General features: G+C 41.3%; 1 protein-coding gene across 1 annotated transcript; it reads left to right on the top strand.

The window, feature by feature from the left end:
• The first annotated feature begins 17,102 nt into the window (after positions 1–17,102).
• LOC143533664 (palmitoyl-monogalactosyldiacylglycerol delta-7 desaturase, chloroplastic-like) lies at positions 17,103–18,499 on the top strand. The gene is made up of 5 exons (XM_077028366.1): positions 17,103–17,497; positions 17,595–17,735; positions 17,881–18,021; positions 18,090–18,196; positions 18,283–18,499. The coding sequence occupies exons 1-5, from the start codon at positions 17,144–17,146 to the stop codon at positions 18,497–18,499; spliced, it is 960 nt and encodes a 319-aa protein (XP_076884481.1). The 5' UTR covers positions 17,103–17,143.
• Positions 18,500–20,429: the final 1,930 nt, after the last annotated feature.

The raw sequence follows: 20,429 nt of genomic DNA, 5'->3' as shown, positions 1-20,429 counted from the left end.
TGGCAGGAACACAAGAGTACCATGTACATTAATTTGGTAGTAGTTGTTTATTCTATCATCAAAAGCCATTGTTTAGATTTATATATTCTTGGTTTATGCTTTGGGTTGATTTTGTTAGTTATAAACTGAGGAGGTAGGTCCCAGCAGAGCCCAGTTGAACCCGCAAGACTCACCTTGAAGAGGGACGTCTGCGCAGAAACCAACTGGATCCGCAGGACCAACCATGCTCAGAGACGTGACGTCCTTACGCGCAGTACGCAAGCTGGTCCCGCAGGAAATGCCTCCGGATGGTGAAGGACTCCGCCTGTCCCCGCAGCCTCGGATACAAGCCATCAGGGAAGGCCACCCGCGCAGCAAGGCTACACGCACAAGGCACTTAGCTCTCAATCACTCAGTGTCACCTGAAGGAATGAGCGAAGCCGGGAACAATCCCGCACAAGGGCGGGAGGGGGAATACTCCCGCCCAAATAAGCCAGTCCGTACGATACAGGAAGATCTTCTGTACTGTACCTGACGAGGTATGGGAAAAAGATCTGACTAAAGATACGACAGCTTACTGACACAGTATGGCGAGCAGCATGCTCCTGTACTGTGTCACTATTAGCCGCTGTCTACTCACCAACTACTGCCATACCACGTCCGTAGCCGGCAGTTGGTGGAAAAGGAATGGTATACAGCAGGCCTGGTCATTATCAGCCGCTGCCTACCCACCAACTACCAGCAGGGCACGTGCGTAGGCTACTGTTGGTGGAACAGGAACACTGTTGCAGCTGGCCATACCTCCTTGGAAACCTACCTTCGGCTATAAATACCACAAATGGTATGACCATCTCATCTTATCATATCTTATCACATTATCATCATATTATAACTGATATCTGCTCTAGCAATCTCTTAATATACTTTTATATTTAAAGAGCAATCTAGTCTGATTCTCACGCCGGAGGGTGGTCACAAGGAGGAACCCCCCCCCCCCCTTCTTAGTGACGAGCTCACGGTGTCTGTTTTGCAGGTTATCAGAAGAACCATCTTCCAAGGGTCTAACCCCTCGTGGGAAACATCTATCTAACCCCCAGGTTACCAGTAATCTGCCCGGGGTCTGGTTAATGTTTCTTCATTGGCGCCATCCGTGCATAAAGCTAGAACTTCATTTTTCTCCAGTTTTTTCAAACTTCTACAAAGATGGTTAGAGAAATTCCGGTAACTACAACCCCAGCTACTGGGGGGAATACCGGTAACACAGTTTTTACAAACACTACCCCGGTTACCCAAGCCGGGGCAAGTGAAGTAAATTTTACGAACACTACCCCAGTTACTCATGCTGGGGCAAGTGCAGTAAATGATCGCCTACTGGGATCCACTGATACCCAGGTTGAGAAACGAAGACTCCCCCGCCAAACTCTCGATGAAGTCAAGGCATGGGCGGAGGCACGACAAAAGGAATTCCAGGCCGAGTTGAACGAACGCTTGCGTTCCGTACAACAGGCCGACGAATTCGAATACTGGGAGGATGACTCGGAGGAATCCGACTCCGACGCGAACCCTCGCCATAGGGCAAAAGGGAAGCGTAAGGAAATGGAATCCCAACCGAAAAGGCATTTTGGACAAGCCTTCAAACCAAAAAGCACAGGTGGAAGTCCACGAGACTTCTCCAAAACGTTCAGACCAAACATTGCAAATGCAGGAACGTCCAAGTTTGCAAGGGACATTGCGGAAGCAATCGCCCCAAAGAGTGCCAAACAAATACCTAACATAGGCACATATGACGGTATATCTGATCCAGACGATCATTTGAACAGGTTCATAGCGGGGGCAACCGTCAGCAATTGGACGGAACCCACGTGGTGCTACATGTTCCAAATGACGCTTGTTGGGGCTGCTAGAGCTTGGTTTGATCGTCTACCGGTCAACCACATCTACGACTGGGCAGACTTCCAGCAGAAGTTTAGCCAACACTTCAGCCAGCAACGGAAGTATACCGAGGAGCAATGGACAATCCTCAAATGCATACGAGAAGAAGATGAATCTCTGCCAAACTTCATCACTCGCTTCAACTCAAAGAAGCTAAGTTTGGGCAATATCAGCGAAGATCTTGTTCGCGCTGCCTTCATCCAGGGCGCGCATGACCCAGAGCTCATCCGCACCCTAACGGGTAAAGATGGCATGCCATCCACATGGGATGCCATCATGACAGCCGCAAAACGCTATGCGGAAACGGAGAAGCAACTGGGTAGAGATCTCCCCCAGAGCACAAACCTCTACTCTCAGAAGACGAGAGAAGACAACGTCCTCACCGCCCGATTAAATAAAAAGCGGAAGCTAGGCATTTGGCAGTCAAGGGTAAACTTTGACACCTCATCCGGCTTGCAACATCGATTGGGCGGAAGGGATAATGTACATCCGCACCGGAACTCCAGATGGACGCCACTCACCAAAAGCGTCACTGAGATATTCGCCACTGAAGAGCTCCCGTGGCCAAAGCCTCCGATAATCCGACATCGTCACGATGCTGATCGGAGCAAATACTGTGACTTTCACAAGACAAAAGGCCACAACACTGAAGAATGCATAGACGTAAAAGACATGGTCGAAGCATTTGTCAGAGATGGGACGCTCGCGCACCTCGTGGCGCAATAAAGGCTGAGCAGGCGGGTGCGTGTAGAACCTCAGCTGGGGAAAACACGAATAAAAGTTCCAGCTTCAATGTCGAGACTACATGCTGCGTAAAGAACGAGATCCCGAACCAGGTGCGTATCGGCTCGATGGCACTCCCATCCCAACATGGAAGGGAGCTCATTTACACAATTTGCATGTAAATCAATTCCAATTTGTAAAGAAAAGGCCAAGAGCCACTTCTAATGGAAATGATTCTCTTTAGAACATCGAAGCTGATGATTTTACTTTTCTGAACACTAATATGCCGGCTTTCACCGCATAATTACGTGAAGTCGTTGCGTGGGAAGGCGGTCCTACCCGCACAAACCCAATAACAGGAAAAAACCTTCACGCAGGTCAGTTAAAGGGGAAGAGTTCAATTATCCCATTAAATGAAAGTGCCGATCTATCCGCATGAATCATGAAAGGAAACTGAACACTAACCTATTGACAACCGCGCGTCGAACGGTTCAAAACAAAATTCTTAAAAGGATGAGGAAAACCTACACGCAGGTCAGATAAGGGTAAAGTTTTGCCATCCTACTAAGTGCAAGTGACGGTACTACCCGCACAATCACGAAAGAGGAAGCAAAACTTCACACCTATTATCAACCACGTTCAAAGGTTAACTTATCCTCAAAAGATGAGGAAAACCTACACGCAGGTCAGATGAAGGTTAAAGTTTTGCCATCCTACTAAGTGCAAGTGACGGTACTACCCGCACAATCACGAAAGAGGAAGCAAAACTTCACACCTATTATCAACCACGTTCAAAGGTTAACTTATCCTCAAAAGATGAGGAAAACCTACACGCAGGTCAGATGAAGGTTAAAGTTTTGCCATCCTACTAAGTGCAAGTGACGGTACTACCCGCACAATCACGAAAGAGGAAGCAAAACTTCACACCTATTATCAACCACGTTCAAAGGTTAACTTATCCTCAAAAGATGAGGAAAACCTACACGCAGGTCAGATGAAGGTTAAAGTTTTGCCATCCTACTAAGTGCAAGTGACGGTACTACCCGCACAATCACGAAAGAGGAAGCAAAACTTCACACCTATTATCAACCACGTTCAAAGGTTAACTTATCCTCAAAAGATGAGGAAAACCTACACGCAGGTCAGATGAAGGTTAAAGTTTAGCCATCCTACTAAGTGCAAGTGACGGTTCTACCCGCACAATCACGAAAGAGGAAGCAAAACTTTAACCCATTATCAACCACGTTCAACAGGTTAACTTATTCTACACTTGGAAAATTGCTAATTTAAACTAAGTATGCAAGTCATAAGTTTATAAAGCAAGAAACCCAAAGAAGGAAATAACAATCTTATACGCAAAAAGATTAATATTTCACAAACGAATTATTACAAGAATGGCCAGGTAACTACCCGCCTACGAAAAGAAAATAAATACATCTGTACAAGACTATCCTAGCAATGGGAAGGGATCTTCAGGATCAAGCTTCAGGGCCGCTTCCACTTGGACCCGCTCCATCAGAGGAACGGGGCGGTTCGAGGAAGGCTTTAAGGATAGCTAACCCATCATCAGCAGCAGCTACTTGGTTCACCTTCTCCACCACTGGATGCGGGAAGGCGGCGTATTGATTTACTGCTTGGTCATATATGGCTTCAGTATCAACATTGTACAAAGGGAAGTTGGATGGCGGGATGCCTTTCTCAACAAACCCTAGACCAAGCAGGAAGCCGACCCGTTCCCCATCCTCGTGAGAAGCGTTGAGGGCTGCGCTCATAGCATCGTCGTAGGATGTCTCTGAGAAGACCCGATGCACAACCTACATAAGAAAATATACAAGTGTCAGCACCCTATTTACAAAGAAAAGCGTGAAGACATGAAGATAGACATACCTGAGGCAACGCTTCTCGAAGAAGCCATTCCTTGGCAACCAGAGCTTCTTGGAGGGCGGCTTGAGCTTGGGTGCGGGCGCGTTCGGCTTCGCTTTTGTTAAGGTTGGCAAGTAGCACTTCCTTTGCAGCAGCCTCTTCAACGCCCTTAAGCTTCCGCTCGGTGTGATCAAGCACGCCCCTCTGGTCCAGGATCTCTTGAAGTTTCTTGGCATCCTCCATCGCCAAGGCATCATGAGCACGTTGGAGAGCCTCCAATTTGGCCTTGAGCTCCTCGTTCTCCACGCGTAAAGGCTCAGCAACGGCTTCAGCCTTGGTGGCCCTCTCGGTTGCGTTCCTCGCAGTCTCCTTAGCCAGCCGAAGCTGTTCGTTAACAGCTTGGGCAGCCTTGGAGCGGGCCTCGAGTCGCGCTTGAACCTCAACCTCGAGGGCCTTGAAGGCCTTCTCCTTCTCCGCAGCAGCTGCGGCCAACTTTTGGTTCTCCTCCCGAAGAGCCCGCGCTTGAGATACTTCCTTGGCGCGAGCTGCTTTTAACTTGTCGTTTTCACGACAAAGCAGCTCGACGCGCGGCTGCATCCGGGCCTGGAGAACCCGAAGCTCATTGGTTAGCCTACCCTCCTGGTAGCTAGCCATGGCTTCCCCCAACGCACCATGGGGAGCAGCGTGGCGAGCCCATTCCACGCACTCCACAGGGGTACGAAGGGTTGTTCCTCGGCGTATGTTCCATCGCGGAACATACACTTCATTGGAATCCGACACTGCAAAAAACAAAAAAGCAGTTAGGAAAAGATGATAAAAAATAAAAGTGAAAAAGGGCCAAAGGAACCCTACGCACCTGTAGGGTCTATAACAGGCCGATAGCCGCCGAACCCATCACCTGAACCCAAAGGAAACCCATCCAAAAGGTCAGGCAGATGGGAAGGTGGCAAAGATTGGCGAGTACTCCCATGCGTACCTGATGGGCCGGCCGTCGGTGCCGGTGGCGGGGGCATGGTGGCAGCCGCCGCAGTCGCTGCCGCAGAATCCGCAGCAATCGTAACCGCCGGCTCGGTGAAAGATGCTGTAAAAATCGCACTTACCACCGGCGGTGACGTCATCTCGGCTGGAACAGTCGGCTCAGAATGAGCAACTGAACCAGCGGAAGCAGGCGTAGGCGCCTGGGTCGACGCCTCAGGTAGGTTGACCAAGCCTACCGTCATTGGCGGAGAGGTAGTACTCGGCCCCTCACCCTGGAATGCGCCAACATCCACACCTGCGTAAAGAAGAAAAGTGTTAAAAGACTTGGAAGATTAAACTACGAAGATAAAAGCCAAGAGTTGTACTTACGGGTTTTCTTGAGCTTGAACGTACGGACGGGCGGGGACGAACCCGATGGAGCCGGTCTCTTGATGCCGGTCACCGTCGCCGCCATTGGTTCTCCGAAGGTAACATTCGTAGCCTCCGGAGCAGTGGTCTTCTCACCACCGGGGTTCCCCGCCACCTCTTCACTATCTGACTCAGTGTCAGATAGGAGCACTGGATCGGCTGTGGAGGCCGCCTTCTCCTTCCCTTTCCCGCCAGCAGCCCTCTTCTTCCGCACTAACGGAGGACCATCTGCGGATTCCTCAGAAGAAGACAGGATGTCAGGAATTCCAGCAGCGGGTACAGCACTGAGGGGTGGAGGAGAGAATAACGCCTTACCTGGCCGCCGGTGGCTCAGGATCTCGTGGCCCAGCGGATAGACCTCCACAAACCGATCTGCTGTTTGCTCCAGGATGGGCAACTCGTTCTCGTCAAGAGCACGAGTACCCACCCGCACGGGATCGTCAGCTTCCCGCGGGTACAGGAGCGACTCCAAATTGTTCCCCTCTGAAAGAAAAGAAACAGTTAGAAGACAAACTCATATCAGCAAGAAAGACAAGACATACCATAAGGAGTAGAGTTCAAACCGTATTCGAGAAGGATGGGAACCTGAGACGCCTCCTTCCATACCCGGCTCATCCCCAGCATCACCATCCCGGACTCCGCAAACCGGTAAACCGGAGATTGGACCCGGGATATCTTCGCAAACCATTCCGCCTCCTGGTAGTTGGTGGCGTGGTGGCTCGGAATGGCTTGGCCATTTTTAAACTTCATGGCAATGGGGACGGCGCGGGCAGAAATGTAGAAGAACTCCCGCTTCCACGATCGGAGACTGCGCTCGGTCGCGCAAATCTTCAAACCCTTGATCCGGGTTGTCAGGGTGTACCACCCCTGGATGCACCTCCAAGTATAGAAGGTCATCAGGCGGTCCACATAGGGCTCAACACCCAAAATCCGGCACACCCACTCGAAGTGGCGAATCTTCGCGATCGCCATTGGGTGCAGCTCGGTCAGATGAACACCGTGCCTTTCGAGGACACGGTAAACAAACTTTGTCAATGGGAACCTAAGGTTCCCATAAACAAAGAATGCAGCATATACCCCGATCTTGCCACTGGGGGCATCGTACACGGTCTGATGGGGTTCAGGAAACTCAGGCTCGAGAGGATCGAGCATGAACTTCCTAACAACATACCGGTACTGATCGCCGGGCAGAGCACACTGGCACTCGCCAGCAGTACTCTTATCATCGACTACAGCTTCAGTATCATGTGAAGACATATTGCAGAGGAAGAAGAAACGATTTCGGAGGAATGCTCAACTGAATAAGAGAGTATTCACCAGAAATCGCCTTAGAGATGAAAGAGAAGAAGTGAAGATGAGAATTACAAATGACCCTCTTCCCCTTTATATAGTGATCGCAATTAATGCGGTGAATTTAATGCGAAGGAGAGAGAAATCGAAGGTGCAATGAAACTATGACACGTGGCTAAGAGCAGGCTGGCAACAGCTGTTGACAGGACGCGTACCATTAATTTCGCGGCCACGCGCCCGAAAAATCGCGCCCACGCGCCTGAAAAAGCGTCTGGAATGACCATGTACTGTCACGTCACCATAACTTCCTGCACGATCTGACACAGTCAGAAGAAACCATCGCACGACGTTTCAGAGTTTTGGACTGTTCTTATCTTTCCACCAACTCTTCGAATTTCAAAATTCAAAATTCAAAAAGATCATAAAGTAGGCGGGAAAATACCCCCCTTACCTTGGCAAACAAGTAACCGTAAGACGGATGCGGGTACAGTGTAAAGGCAAAACCCTTCACATACCTAGCACCCGCAGGGAATTGAAGCCAAGAAAACCTTGGCGAACAAGTAACCGTAAGACGGATGCGGGTACAGTGTAAAGGCAAAACCCTTCACATACCTAGCACCCGCAGAGAATTGAAACCAAGAAAACTTTGGCGAACAAGTAACCGTAAGACGGATGCGGGTACAGTGTTAAGGCAAAAACCTTCACATACCTAGCACCCGCAGGGAATTGAAGCCAAGTACCTCGGCAACCAAGTAACTATAAGACGGGTGCGGGTACAGTGTAAAGGCAAAACCCTTCACAAACCTAGCACCCGCAGGGAATTTACGCCAGGAATACCTTGGAAGTAAAATAACCGTAAGACGAGCGCAGGTACAGTGTTAAGGCAAAACCCTTCACATGCCTAGCGCTCCGCTGGGAATTGAAACCAAGAAGGATCTTCTGGGCAATGCTTGCGGAAACGGAAATAACATCCCCACATAGCGGGAACGTCGAGAACTACGTTGTTCGAAGCTCCAGGATGGAATTGGTGGTCTTAACATAATTGATCACTATGTTCAAAACCACCAAAACCTCATGGAGAATCCACACAAGTGGGACTCAACGCTCCTGACTTGCGAGGAGGTTACAGCCTACCCGCATCATACCCAAAGACCAAGCAGGAAACTCGGGCATTTCTGCAAGTGACAAGGACTTCCGCGGGAAGAATCCCCATGGAAAACCTTAAAAAAAAACCCTTTTCAAAACCCTCTGCTTAAGTCCAAAAGTTCACCTCACTTTATTAAACACTCATGAGAAGAACATTGGACTGGGGGGAGTTGAAGAGGTAGGTCCCAGCAGAGCCCAGTTGAACCCGCAAGACTCACCTTGAAGAGGGACGTCTGCGCAGAAACCAACTGGATCCGCAGGACCAACCATGCTCAGAGACGTGACGTCCTTACGCGCAGTACGCAAGCTGGTCCCGCAGGAAATGCCTCCGAATGGTGAAGGACTCCGCCTGTCCCCGCAGCCTCGGATACAAGCCATCAGGGAAGGCCACCCGCGCAGCAAGGCTACACGCACAAGGCACTTAGCTCTCAATCACTCAGTGTCACCTGAAGGAATGAGCGAAGCCGGGAACAATCCCGCACAAGGGCGGGAGGGGGAATACTCCCGCCCAAATAAGCCAGTCCGTACGATACAGGAAGATCTTCTGTACTGTACCTGACGAGGTATGGGAAAAAGATCTGACTAAAGATACGACAGCTTACTGACACAGTATGGCGAGCAGCATGCTCCTGTACTGTGTCACTATTAGCCGCTGTCTACTCACCAACTACTGTCATACCACATGCGTAGCCGGCAGTTGGTGGAAAAGGAATGGTATACAGCAGGCCTGGTCATTATCAGCCGCTGCCTACCCACCAACTACCAGCAGGGCACGTGCGTAGGCTACTGTTGGTGGAACAGGAACACTGTTGCAGCTGGCCATACCTCCTTGGAAACCTACCTTCGGCTATAAATACCACAAATGGTATGACCATCTCATCTTATCATATCTTATCACATTATCATCATATTATACCTGATATCTGCTCTAGCAATCTCTTAATATACTTTTATATTTAAAGAGCAATCTAGTCTGATTCTCACGCCGGAGGGTGGTCACAAGGAGGAACCCCCCCCCCCCCCTTCTCAGTGACGAGCTCACGGTGTCTGTTTTGCAGGTTATCAGAAGAACCATCTTCCAAGGGTCTAACCCCTCGTTGGAAACATCTATCTAACCCCCAGGTTACCAGTAATCTGCCCGGGGTCTGGTTAGTGTTTCTTCATAAACACTATTAATCAAATTTAGGATTTGGACGATCAATTTTTATTCATATGTTTCATTTATAGTGATTGAAAATTGTGGAAGAAAGGTCACCTGAAATTGAGCAAAATTTTTGGAGATCAGGTATTGAATTAAAAGATTTGTTTTTGTTTTTTGGTTAGATATAATCTAAACGATGTTCATTTGATGGGTTTTGCATGCAAGATTCCGTATTCACTTTTTGCGCACACGCAAAGACACACACACAATGTATATATGTATATATAATTAGAGTACAACCATGTGATGGTGTAGTTAATCCATTCACCAAGGAGGTCTTATGTTTGAGCCTCTACTAAAGCGTTGAGTAAACATAGGCTCGAGTAAAATATGATTACATTATGGTCATTCAAGAAAAAAAAACATATAATCAGTGCTACTTAACAATCTCTAACCATAATTAATTATCAACGACCAGAGACAGTGATCGTTAATGATTCTCTTTGAGCGTTGTTGACTCCAATTAACGATATTAATGGACTACTCGACCGTTAATAGAGCTAATAAACTAATATAAACCCAAAACCATGATCAACAACTTTAGCCAATCATCATTAGTTATAATTGACCAACAATTAGCTTATTTGATCAAAATCTAACTAATTCTCTATAAACGATCCCAACTAACAATAATTAGTTATATCTGGTTATCATCGGCTTTATTTAATCATAATTGATCATAACTCAAACTACATGACCACTAAAGACCTCAATTGAGCATCAATCACAAGGTAGAGGTGGTCAAAAAAACCGGTCCTCGAACCGGTTTGCCGGTTTAAACCGGAAACCGGTTTTTAAGAAAACCGGTTTTTTGTAAACCGGTTTGACCGGTTTACAAACCGGCGGTTTATATATCGGTTACACAATTTGGAGCCAAAACCGGTTTTATAACCGGTTATAAAAAAAACCGGTTTTTTTTAATAACCGGTTATTAAAAAACCGGTTTTTTTAATAACCGGTTTTTTAAAAAACCGGTTAACCGGTTTTTTTATAAACCGGTTTTTGACCGTTATAAAAAAACCGGTTAACCGGTAAAAAACCGGTTTTTTCCCGTTGATTAACGGCCATATAGCCGTTTTTTATAAGTTTTGACCGTTTTTTTTTTTTCCCCATTTTACCCCCACAAACATCTATATATAGCTTAGGTTGGGTATTGGTTAGATCACACTCGATTATACAACTCCAAACGCTCTAAACGTTTATTACATACGCGATTATTTTGTTATCTCACGCTCAATTATACCACATTACCACTCCATACGCTCTTATTTCGTAGTCGATTATCATGGCCTCCCAAAGTGCTGCTTCATCCGTCAACATGGGTGCCTCGAACACGGGAGAAACGGTCGTTCGGGTCATCCCCACGAAACGAAACCAAGATGTTTGGCAACATTTCGACCTATGCGAAATGTCTAACGGTACCCAAAAAGCTCGATGCAAACATTGTTTGAAGTTTTATGGCAAAGATGCAAACTCCACTTTAAGAGCGCATGTACAAAGGCCCTTTTGCAAGGCCTTGAAGGACGAATCGGGAAGTAGTTCGCAGCCGGAGATGACGAATCAAGGAACGGTGTTTACGTACGACCTTGAAGCGGTACGTCAAAAGTTTTCAAACTTTGTGATTCAAAATACACTTCCTTTCAACCACTTCGACAACCCTCAATTCACGGAGATGATGCAAAAGTATGTTCAACCACGCTACCAACACGTAAGTCGTTCGACCCTTAGAAGAGATTGTCTTAAAGCTTGGAAAAACGCTAAATCCGAACTAATTTCATACTTTTCAAACTTACAAACTGGTGTAAACTTAACAACGGATGTGTGGTCGGTACCTAATGGTTCGCCCGACTCATACATTTGTGTGACGGCTCATTGGGTTGACCCCGGGTCGTGGCAAATGATGAAACGAACCGTTGCGTTTCAATTGTTTGATTACCCGCACACGGGTAGAAATATTTTTAAACTCTTGGATAAAGTCATTCGACAATACAAGATTGAAGATAAAATCTTTTCAATTTCGTTTGATAACGCGTCCAACAATACGGCCGCGGTTGGCCATTTAAAATTAAAGTATAAACCTATTTGTGATGGAGCGTTTTTTCATAGCCGATGCATTGCACATATTATCAACTTGGCTGTGCAAGATGGGTTAAACGTGATCGAAACGCAAAGAAACAATTTTAAAAGAATGTTACGAGATGTTTTTAGCAACAATAAAACATTTTCAAGATACAAAAAATTTTGTGATGAAGCTAATTGTCAATGGTTGGGGCCCAATTGGGATTGTCCAACAAGATGGAACTCGACTTGTGATATGTTTGAGAAAGCAATCCAACAAAAAGAATCACTAATTGCGTTTCATCAAATAATGTCAAGTAGGGGTAAATGTGCACCGTACGATCCTAGAAACTGGTTATTGATTGAGATCGTTACGGAGGTCCTTCAAATTTTTAAATCTTGCACAACTAGTTTATCCGGGGTTTACTATCCAACAAGCCCCATTGCTTTACCAAAAATTGCTGTCATGTGCACAAAGTTGAGTGAACTTCATTGTAGGGGTGCACCTTATTTTGATATGGGTGTAAAAATGAAAGAAAAATTTAGAAAATATTTTCAACAACTACCCGCTGTTTTGACATGTGCTGCTGCGTTAAACCCTTGCATAAATGTTGGTGGTGTTAAAGCTTTAATAGAAAAAATTTGTGATGAGCTAGAGTTAAACGACGATCAAAACCCCTATTATAACCAAACTTTAAAGAATGCTTTCAACACCACCTTTTCTAACATGTATGATGTTTACCTTACAAAATACGGGTCGTCTTCCCAAATTCATGACTCGTTAAGAGCTGTTGCCCAATCCCAATCCCAAACCGACCTTGAAATGGGGATGTACTACATGATTTGGGAAGACGCCGGTAAACGTCAAAAGGTAAACACCCCAAGCAGTGAACTTGGAAGGTATGGTGGTACCAACTTTGTGAAACACATGACTCCAGATGAATTTAGAAGTCTTGATTTGCTGGCTTGGTGGAGAGGTAAGGAGGATGAGTTTCCGATCCTCGCCGCCATGGCCAAAGATTTACTAACGGTCCAAGCTTCCACGGTAGCTTCGGAGTCTGCTTTTTCTGTTTCTGGCAGGGTTATATCGATTAGGAGGACTCGACTCACTCCACCAGCTGTAGAGATGTCTATTTGCTACAAGGATTACTTGGACGCTTTAGATAGGGCACAACATCAACGCTCACTCGAGGGGGAAATGGACTATGAGGCGGGCTTGTATGAAGACGAGGTCAATCAAGGACACACTCAACCAATGACCGATGAAGAAGCCGCGTACGACGATTACCTAAGGAATAGCTCGGGATCGGGTAGCGATGAAAATAATGAGTAAGAAACAGCAAGTTGTTAATGTAATCGTGTCTAAGCATTCTTTAATGTTTGTATTTTTGAGTTACGAATATGCGATAACGATTTAATGTTTGTATTTTTAATGTAACAGCTATAAATGAAAGTTATGTATTTTTGAGTTACGAATATGCGATAACGATTTAATACTTGTAGTTACCGGTTTGCCTTGTAGTTACCGGTTTGTTTATACTGTGAAAAAATAATGGTTATTTTAAAAAAAAAAAAAAAAAAAAAAAAACTGGTTAACCGGTTAGACCGGTTATTAAAAAACCGGTTAATAAAAAAACCGGTTTATTAACCGGTTCTAACCGGTTCACAAACCGGTCGTAACCGGTTTGACCGGTTATGGTTTTCATGCACAAAAACCGGTTATTAACCGGTCCGGTTATTAACCGAACCGGTTTTTTTCCAGGACGAAAAAAACCGGTCCGGTTAATAACCGAACCGGTTTTTTTAAAAAAACCGATTTGTGCACCTCTATCACAAGGTGACGATCATTTATCCTAATCAACTAATAACGACCTTAAGTAACCATAATTGACCAATAAAACCCTAATAACTTAGTCCATAATAGTCATTCTTTTGTAGTGTGTCTACCCCATGTCTACTCGTATTGTATATTTATAAATATATTTAGGTATTTATTATGCCACATCATTTTCCAAGAATGCAATAAAGATTTCTTTACATATTTAATTGTATCCTATATCTACACAAATTATACATAGTTAGTATGTGTAGGTAATTATTTTCCACGTATTTTTCAAAAGTTAAAATTAAAATTGTATATTTAATTTATAGTAACCAATATCTACACATGTTCACATTTTTAAATATGTGTAGGTATATACTTTTCCATGTCATTTTCAATTAATAAAATAAAATATTGTTTACTTAGTTTATCTACATATCTATTTTCAGATATTATGTGTTGGTAAAGATAACCATGTACCTACACATATTTTAGTTTTGAATATATGTGTAGGTACTTTACCCACACATAATAAAAATTCGCCACATGTATAGGTATTTTAGTATTTAATTTATCATCAATTTAGGAGGGAATTTTCCCACCAACGACAAGTGTTGTTAACCAACACATAATAAGTGTTACTTATTACGAAAAGATATTATTGACCACTACTTACACATATAAAAACATGTGTAGGTAACTACCTACACATTTACATGTGTAGGAAAATTATGTGTTGGTAACCATCCTAATTTCTTGTAGTGATTTATATTTTGTATTATTATTATTATTATTATTATTATTATTATAATAATTAATATTATCGTTTTGTATTAATATTTACCTATATGTGTGTATTTATAAATAAATAAACATTGTAAATAATCAATATTAATTAACCATAACTTATATATAATATGTTTGATAAAAAAAATGTTATACGCATCCATATTTATTTTTTAACGGGATAAATTATTTGAACCTACAATCTAGTTCGGTTTATTATTATTATTACTATTACTATTATTATTATTATTATTACTACTTTTATTGTTAGTATTAATATTATTATTTTGGATTTTATATGTCTAATAAAGGAAAAAGAAACTTTGTTATTATCACGCTAGTCGGTTACTAGTTCGGTTTATTTTAATATAATAAGAATATATATGTTTGTTAGAACTCAATTTATATATAAAATATATCTTTGTGTGTATATATATAGATGTCGGGAAAAAGTTTAAAAGTCTGTAAAATAATAGATCGGGGTTGGGTTTTAACATAATAAAGTCCATTGGATGTTTTAGGTATATAATGTTAATTTATTAGTTAATAAAATGAATAATAAAAAAAAGAAAGAAAAAACACGGGCTGGTAGATACTCGAACCCGGGTCCCTCCAGCCAAAGACTGAATGGATCTTGCACCAGCCAAATGGGCTGGTGTCTAACATGCTTACGAGATAGAAACCAAACTTCAAATATTGTAACAGTTTAACTAATTTATCCTATAAATCCTAGAATATCATAACGGTTTAATTGATCGTTGTTCGTTACAATTGATTTAGGGGTTTTGTTTCTGGGTTAAAAACAATTGTAAAGTGTATAAACGGCGTAATACGGTTTGCGACCTGTTCTTGGTATTAAAATTGATAAAGACGACTTCATATGGTAAAATTGAGTTAGGGCTATGAGTCATGATGGTGAGGGGAAGGTGTTGTATCGTTTAATTGAACTTTAATCTAGTATTTATAGTGTTTCTAGTTTGTTTCAGCCGCGATTTGGCATTAAACGAATTAGCCGTAAATTGGTTATAGTTTTCTATAATTATGGTGTCGGTAGGATCGGTTTAAGGTAAAGAACGACGTGGTATAATCAATTTCATTGATTATGTGCGAGAATTATAGTTCAAGATATTGGGGGGTGGGGGGGGGGGTATACGTCGGCTGTCGAGAAGAGAGGGAAGGGAAAATGAAAACTTTGAATAATTTTTGCGAGCTGGTCCCTGAACTTTGATTAAGGTGCAAAGGTGGATTAAAGTTAACATAAGGGATGTTTTGGGTACGTTCATGATAGTTATAAAAAGTTAATAAGAAAATAAATAAATGAAACTAATTTAGAAGTACTAATCGAACTCGAGATTTTATTAATGAAATAATCGAGTACAAAGGTGGGTGTCGTGAAAGAGAATAAATGATCGATAATAATTTTACTAATTTGATTAAATAACAATAGACCGAAAAATAAAAGTTTAAATGAGTCGGGTTTTAGGGTCCGAAATTTGACGAATGTTACAATGAAGAAAAACAAAGCACAATTAAGAATGATGATATCTCAAGAGTAGGGGACAATGTAATTTTGGGTCCCTAGAGGGTATTTAGCGAAAATGGTACATTTGTTATTCATTAAAATGTCATTAAAGAAGTGTATATTGATCTGGATTTGGATAAACACGTAACTTATAAGGTTTAGAGTTAACTGCATGGTTTGTTCACGTATTTTGCAAACATTGCAAGTTTTTGATATTCAAACTTAACTACCTACAAACTTTATACAAATAGTTATAAACTTATTATTAAGGGGGTCAAAGATATAAATTTTGTAACTATGGTCGTCCTTATCCGTTAAAGCCGTTAAAACTTTCTAGTAAAGTCGGTGTAAAATGACAAAAGTATCCTCACTCTTCTTCACCCCCACCCCCACCCCCACCCTGCTCCTTGTTGGTAACCACCACCATCGATGAAGCCATGCATCTACAAAATGAAATGTATATAGGCGAACAAATTACCGAATATCTAGAAACTTTAGAGTTAACTGCATGGATATGCTGAGGGAATAAGCACAATTTTGATTTGGATTTGGATTTGGATAAACACGTAACTAACAAAGTTTAGAGTTAATTGCATGGTTGGTCCACGTGTTTTGCAAACATTGTAAGTTTTTTATATTCAAATTTAACTAATTACAAACTTTATTCTAATAGTTATAAACTTATTATTAATGTGGTCCAGAGAGCCCAGAGGCATAAAATTTGTAACTACGGTGATCCTTATCTGCTAAAGTCGTTAATATTTTTTGTAAAGTGTGTGTAAAACGGCAAACCTATCCTCACTCTTCTTCTTCCACACCCTTCTTGTTGGTAACCACCACCATCACCACCTCCCATGAAGCCATATACAAAATGAAATTAACATAGGTGAACAAATTACCAAACACCTACAAATTAATTAATTGTAATGAGAAAAAACAATAAGAAACTAAGTAAATAAATAAATATAACTTACAAAATCGTTTTTATTGTTTCCAGCATGGGTTGTACGTTTTCAATATCCTAAATTTTAATTTTATCAATATATAAATAAAGAAATTGTTAAATAAACAAAAAGAACGTTAGTAGATATTGTTTAAAGTATACAAAGAACTTTAGTAGATATTGTTTTTATTTACTAGGTAAAGAAAAAGCTTTTAAAAATCACCCATGATAAATTATTTTAAACCATTCATTTTTGTTAACATTTTTTTAATCAACATCCTTTTGATAAAAAAAACTCTACTAAACAATGCCTAATTTCCCTCAGCATCTCCATAAATATTCGGATCGAGTACAGGTTTAAACAATTACCAAAGTAAACCTCGGGGTCATTAATTAACTAATATTAATAACATAACTAACTAATCCCACTGAACCCTACAGTTCCGCTATATATACCCACAAGAACCGCACAACTACTTGCCGGAATAACAAATGAGAAACTTATTATTCTCAGTCTCCGACTCCGATGGTGGAACCCACTCCGATCACCGGAAAATACCCTTTTCCGACGTGGTGGTCACAGGCTCTAGGAACCATTTTTTGGAACGTAAATGGAGACCCATTGATATACAAGTGGCAACATGGGTTCTTTTGGTTCATGTGCTTTTACTTTTCGCACCGTTTACGTTCTCTTGGGACGCGTTATTGCTCGCGTTTATCGGTTATTTGTTAACCGGACTCGTGGACATAACTCTCTCGTATCACCGGCTTCTGGCTCACCATAGTCTCAAGCTGCCGAAATGGCTAGAGTATACATGTGTTTATTTCGGGGTCCTAGCCGCACAGGTTCATATATTAATATATTAAAAGCAATAAGCTGTGTCGTTAGTCCTTTATTTTTTAATGGTTCAAAGTATTTGATTATATAATTATTTGCATGCAGAGAGATCCGATATTCTGGGTGAGCATGCATCGATATCATCATCAGTTTGTCGACTCAGAAAAAGATACACACTCACCCATTAATGGTTTTTGGTTTAGTCATATGGGGTGGCTTTTTGATAGTGGATACATTCTTGAAAAGGTATCAAGATTTGAATATAGATCTATATGCTGTTTAACAATTATATATGTTTGCTACAGCTTTAAGCATTCGAATCTCACGTGCTGGGTGCTAACAATATAAATACTTCTTTAATTGGATTTTATATATATGTTTTGAGATGTAGTATCAAGAGCGAAAAAACGTAGAAGATTTAAAAAAGCAATGGTTCTATATGTTTATTAGAAAAACGTACTCGTGGCATGTATTTGCATTGGGAGCTCTCTTATATGCTTGGGGTGGATTTCCGTACCTCGTTTGGGGCATGGTAAGTTTCTATGGATATATATGAAATTCTTTCAAACGTTTGTTTTTAGCATGTGACGCTGTATGCAGGGCGTTAGGACCGTATGGGTTTATCACCTTACATTTTTGGTGAATTCCGCTTGTCACATTTGGGGATATCAGGCATGGAAAACGGGTGATCTCTCCAAGAATAATTGGTAAGTTTCTTAATAATCTTTTAATTGGTGCTTTAATTTTACACAATGTACGCTTAAAAGTTAAAACTAAACTCATCGTGAATTAGGTGGGTAGCATTGCTTACTTTCGGAGAAGGGTGGCATAACAATCATCATGCATTTGAGTTCTCAGCTCGACACGGACTAGAATGGTGGCAAATTGACATTTCTTGGTACATCATACGACTTCTTGAAGTTCTTGGATTGGCCACCAACGTCAAAGTGCCAACGGAGGCTCACAAGCTTAAAAGATCATTCAATGCTTATGATAATGCACTCAAATGATACTATCATTTTACGAAATACATCTTTAAACACGTACTATGATGATGGCATGAAACGTATGAATACGTGTATATTGGGATTTTGTTTTATTGTGTCGTCTTTCGTTGATTATACGAAAGACCTAGTTGTGCTTGGTTAGCTTCAGTTGCAAATAAAATTATAAAATGGGTGTTTGTGTTTTTTATATATTATTTAGCGTGTATAAGGAATCCTTTTCGTAATGTTGCTTTTAATCAGTGTATTTATTATGATTGAATAAAATATTCAAATAGTAACATATTAGTTTTAAGTTTATTTGTCGTTAAAAAAAATGTATGTAGATATTCCCCAATATTCGTTTATCATTTGTCGTGCGAAAGTATTGATATCGTTCATTGTTGGATCGAAAGGATTATTTTATATCACACCTAATCTTATAGTTATTAAATTTATTGTGGTCTTATTAGTTTAATGATAAATGTATGATTAATTATGCAACTATTACTTTTGACCAATGCTATGTGTAGAAGCTTTGATTTTGTGTCACTTTCTCATTCATATTTGTATCACGTTTGTAGTGAATATTTAAAAAATATGTGAATACTATATTGTAATTAACATCTTAAAATTTAAAAGGTGCAAGTTTTAATATTAATTGTGTATAGTTAATGCAATTAGTTAATATTTTAAGGAGCAAGTTAGTATTTTATGTATAATCTTACATTTATCTTTTATTTATTTTAAGAATAGCTACACTTTTACTTTTGCTTCATTTTCATTATCAATATATTTCTTTTAATTTTATTATTGACTAAACCACCCCCCCTTGGAAGTTACTAAAATGACCCAAAGTACATTGTTAGACCACAGTAAAAGCAGTACAAATGCTACAACGTGATATTGAAAACTAACACAATAAAACCAACACATATTTTGGTTAAACTAATTCTAGACTGTATTTTATGTATGCATAATAATTGCGGGAATAATAAATGTTGGGAAAAAGCAACAATGGCCCACTGATTTTGTGTTCATGTACCAGTCATGTGTTTTATACATGGAAGAGGGAGGGAGGGAGGGATGAAAGATGTTTTCCCGTCACCCTGATTGAGTGATTCATGGTCGTTTTACTACAAATAGGGAAATTTTGTGTGGATGAATTTTTGTAATCTCAAGAACCATTTTTTACTACAATCCCTCAAAATCACATTAACGGGTTCAACTTGGTAGCTAAAACGAAGAGGCAATGTGGGAGGGATCGATTATGACAAATCTCCCAAAAAAGCGGGTTCAACTTGGTAGCTAAAATGAAGAGGCAATGATGGGATCGATTTGTAGATTGATTTCATCGTGGCGGTGGTGGCTGTCGTTTAGCACAATGGTGGTCATTGTAGAGAAAGGTGGAGCATGCAATTTTGTCGTGGTTCAAAAGCCCGCGATGCTAGAGATGGTGGCGATATGATAGAAGGTAGTGATGTGAAGATGAAGTGACATATAAGGTATGTTTGGCAAAACTAGCTGGTGGCTGAAAGTTAATAGCTGCAGCTTTTTAGATATATTTAGGTGTTTGACAGGGTATCAGAAGCTTTTAATAAAATATATAAAATGAGCAAAACTAAAAAACATAATACTAAACGTAATTACCACACACGCACACACACACATATTTAAGTTGTTTCTCAAATAAATAAAACATGGTCATTTTCAATTAAATAAAACATATTCATTGACAAAATATAATAATACTATTAAATCATTAATGTCGTGCATTCCATATTAAAGTAGAAATATTGTTGCGAACATGTTTCATCTCATTTGTTGTTCCTTCAAATAGACCGTTGGTGCTCGTGTGGTTACGAATATCACGCAGTTCATCTCGTGGTATGTAATTTGGATGTTGTTCCATTGTAGTAAACATGATAACTTCTTGAGAATTACGTATATAGTTATG

This window comes from Bidens hawaiensis, unplaced genomic scaffold (assembly GCF_021521415.1).
Source record: "Bidens hawaiensis isolate Kalapana, Puna unplaced genomic scaffold, B.hawaiensis_p1.1 tig00009828_1, whole genome shotgun sequence".
Classification (NCBI taxonomy): Eukaryota; Viridiplantae; Streptophyta; class Magnoliopsida; order Asterales; family Asteraceae; genus Bidens; species Bidens hawaiensis.
This window is presented reverse-complemented; position numbering and strand designations above follow the sequence as displayed.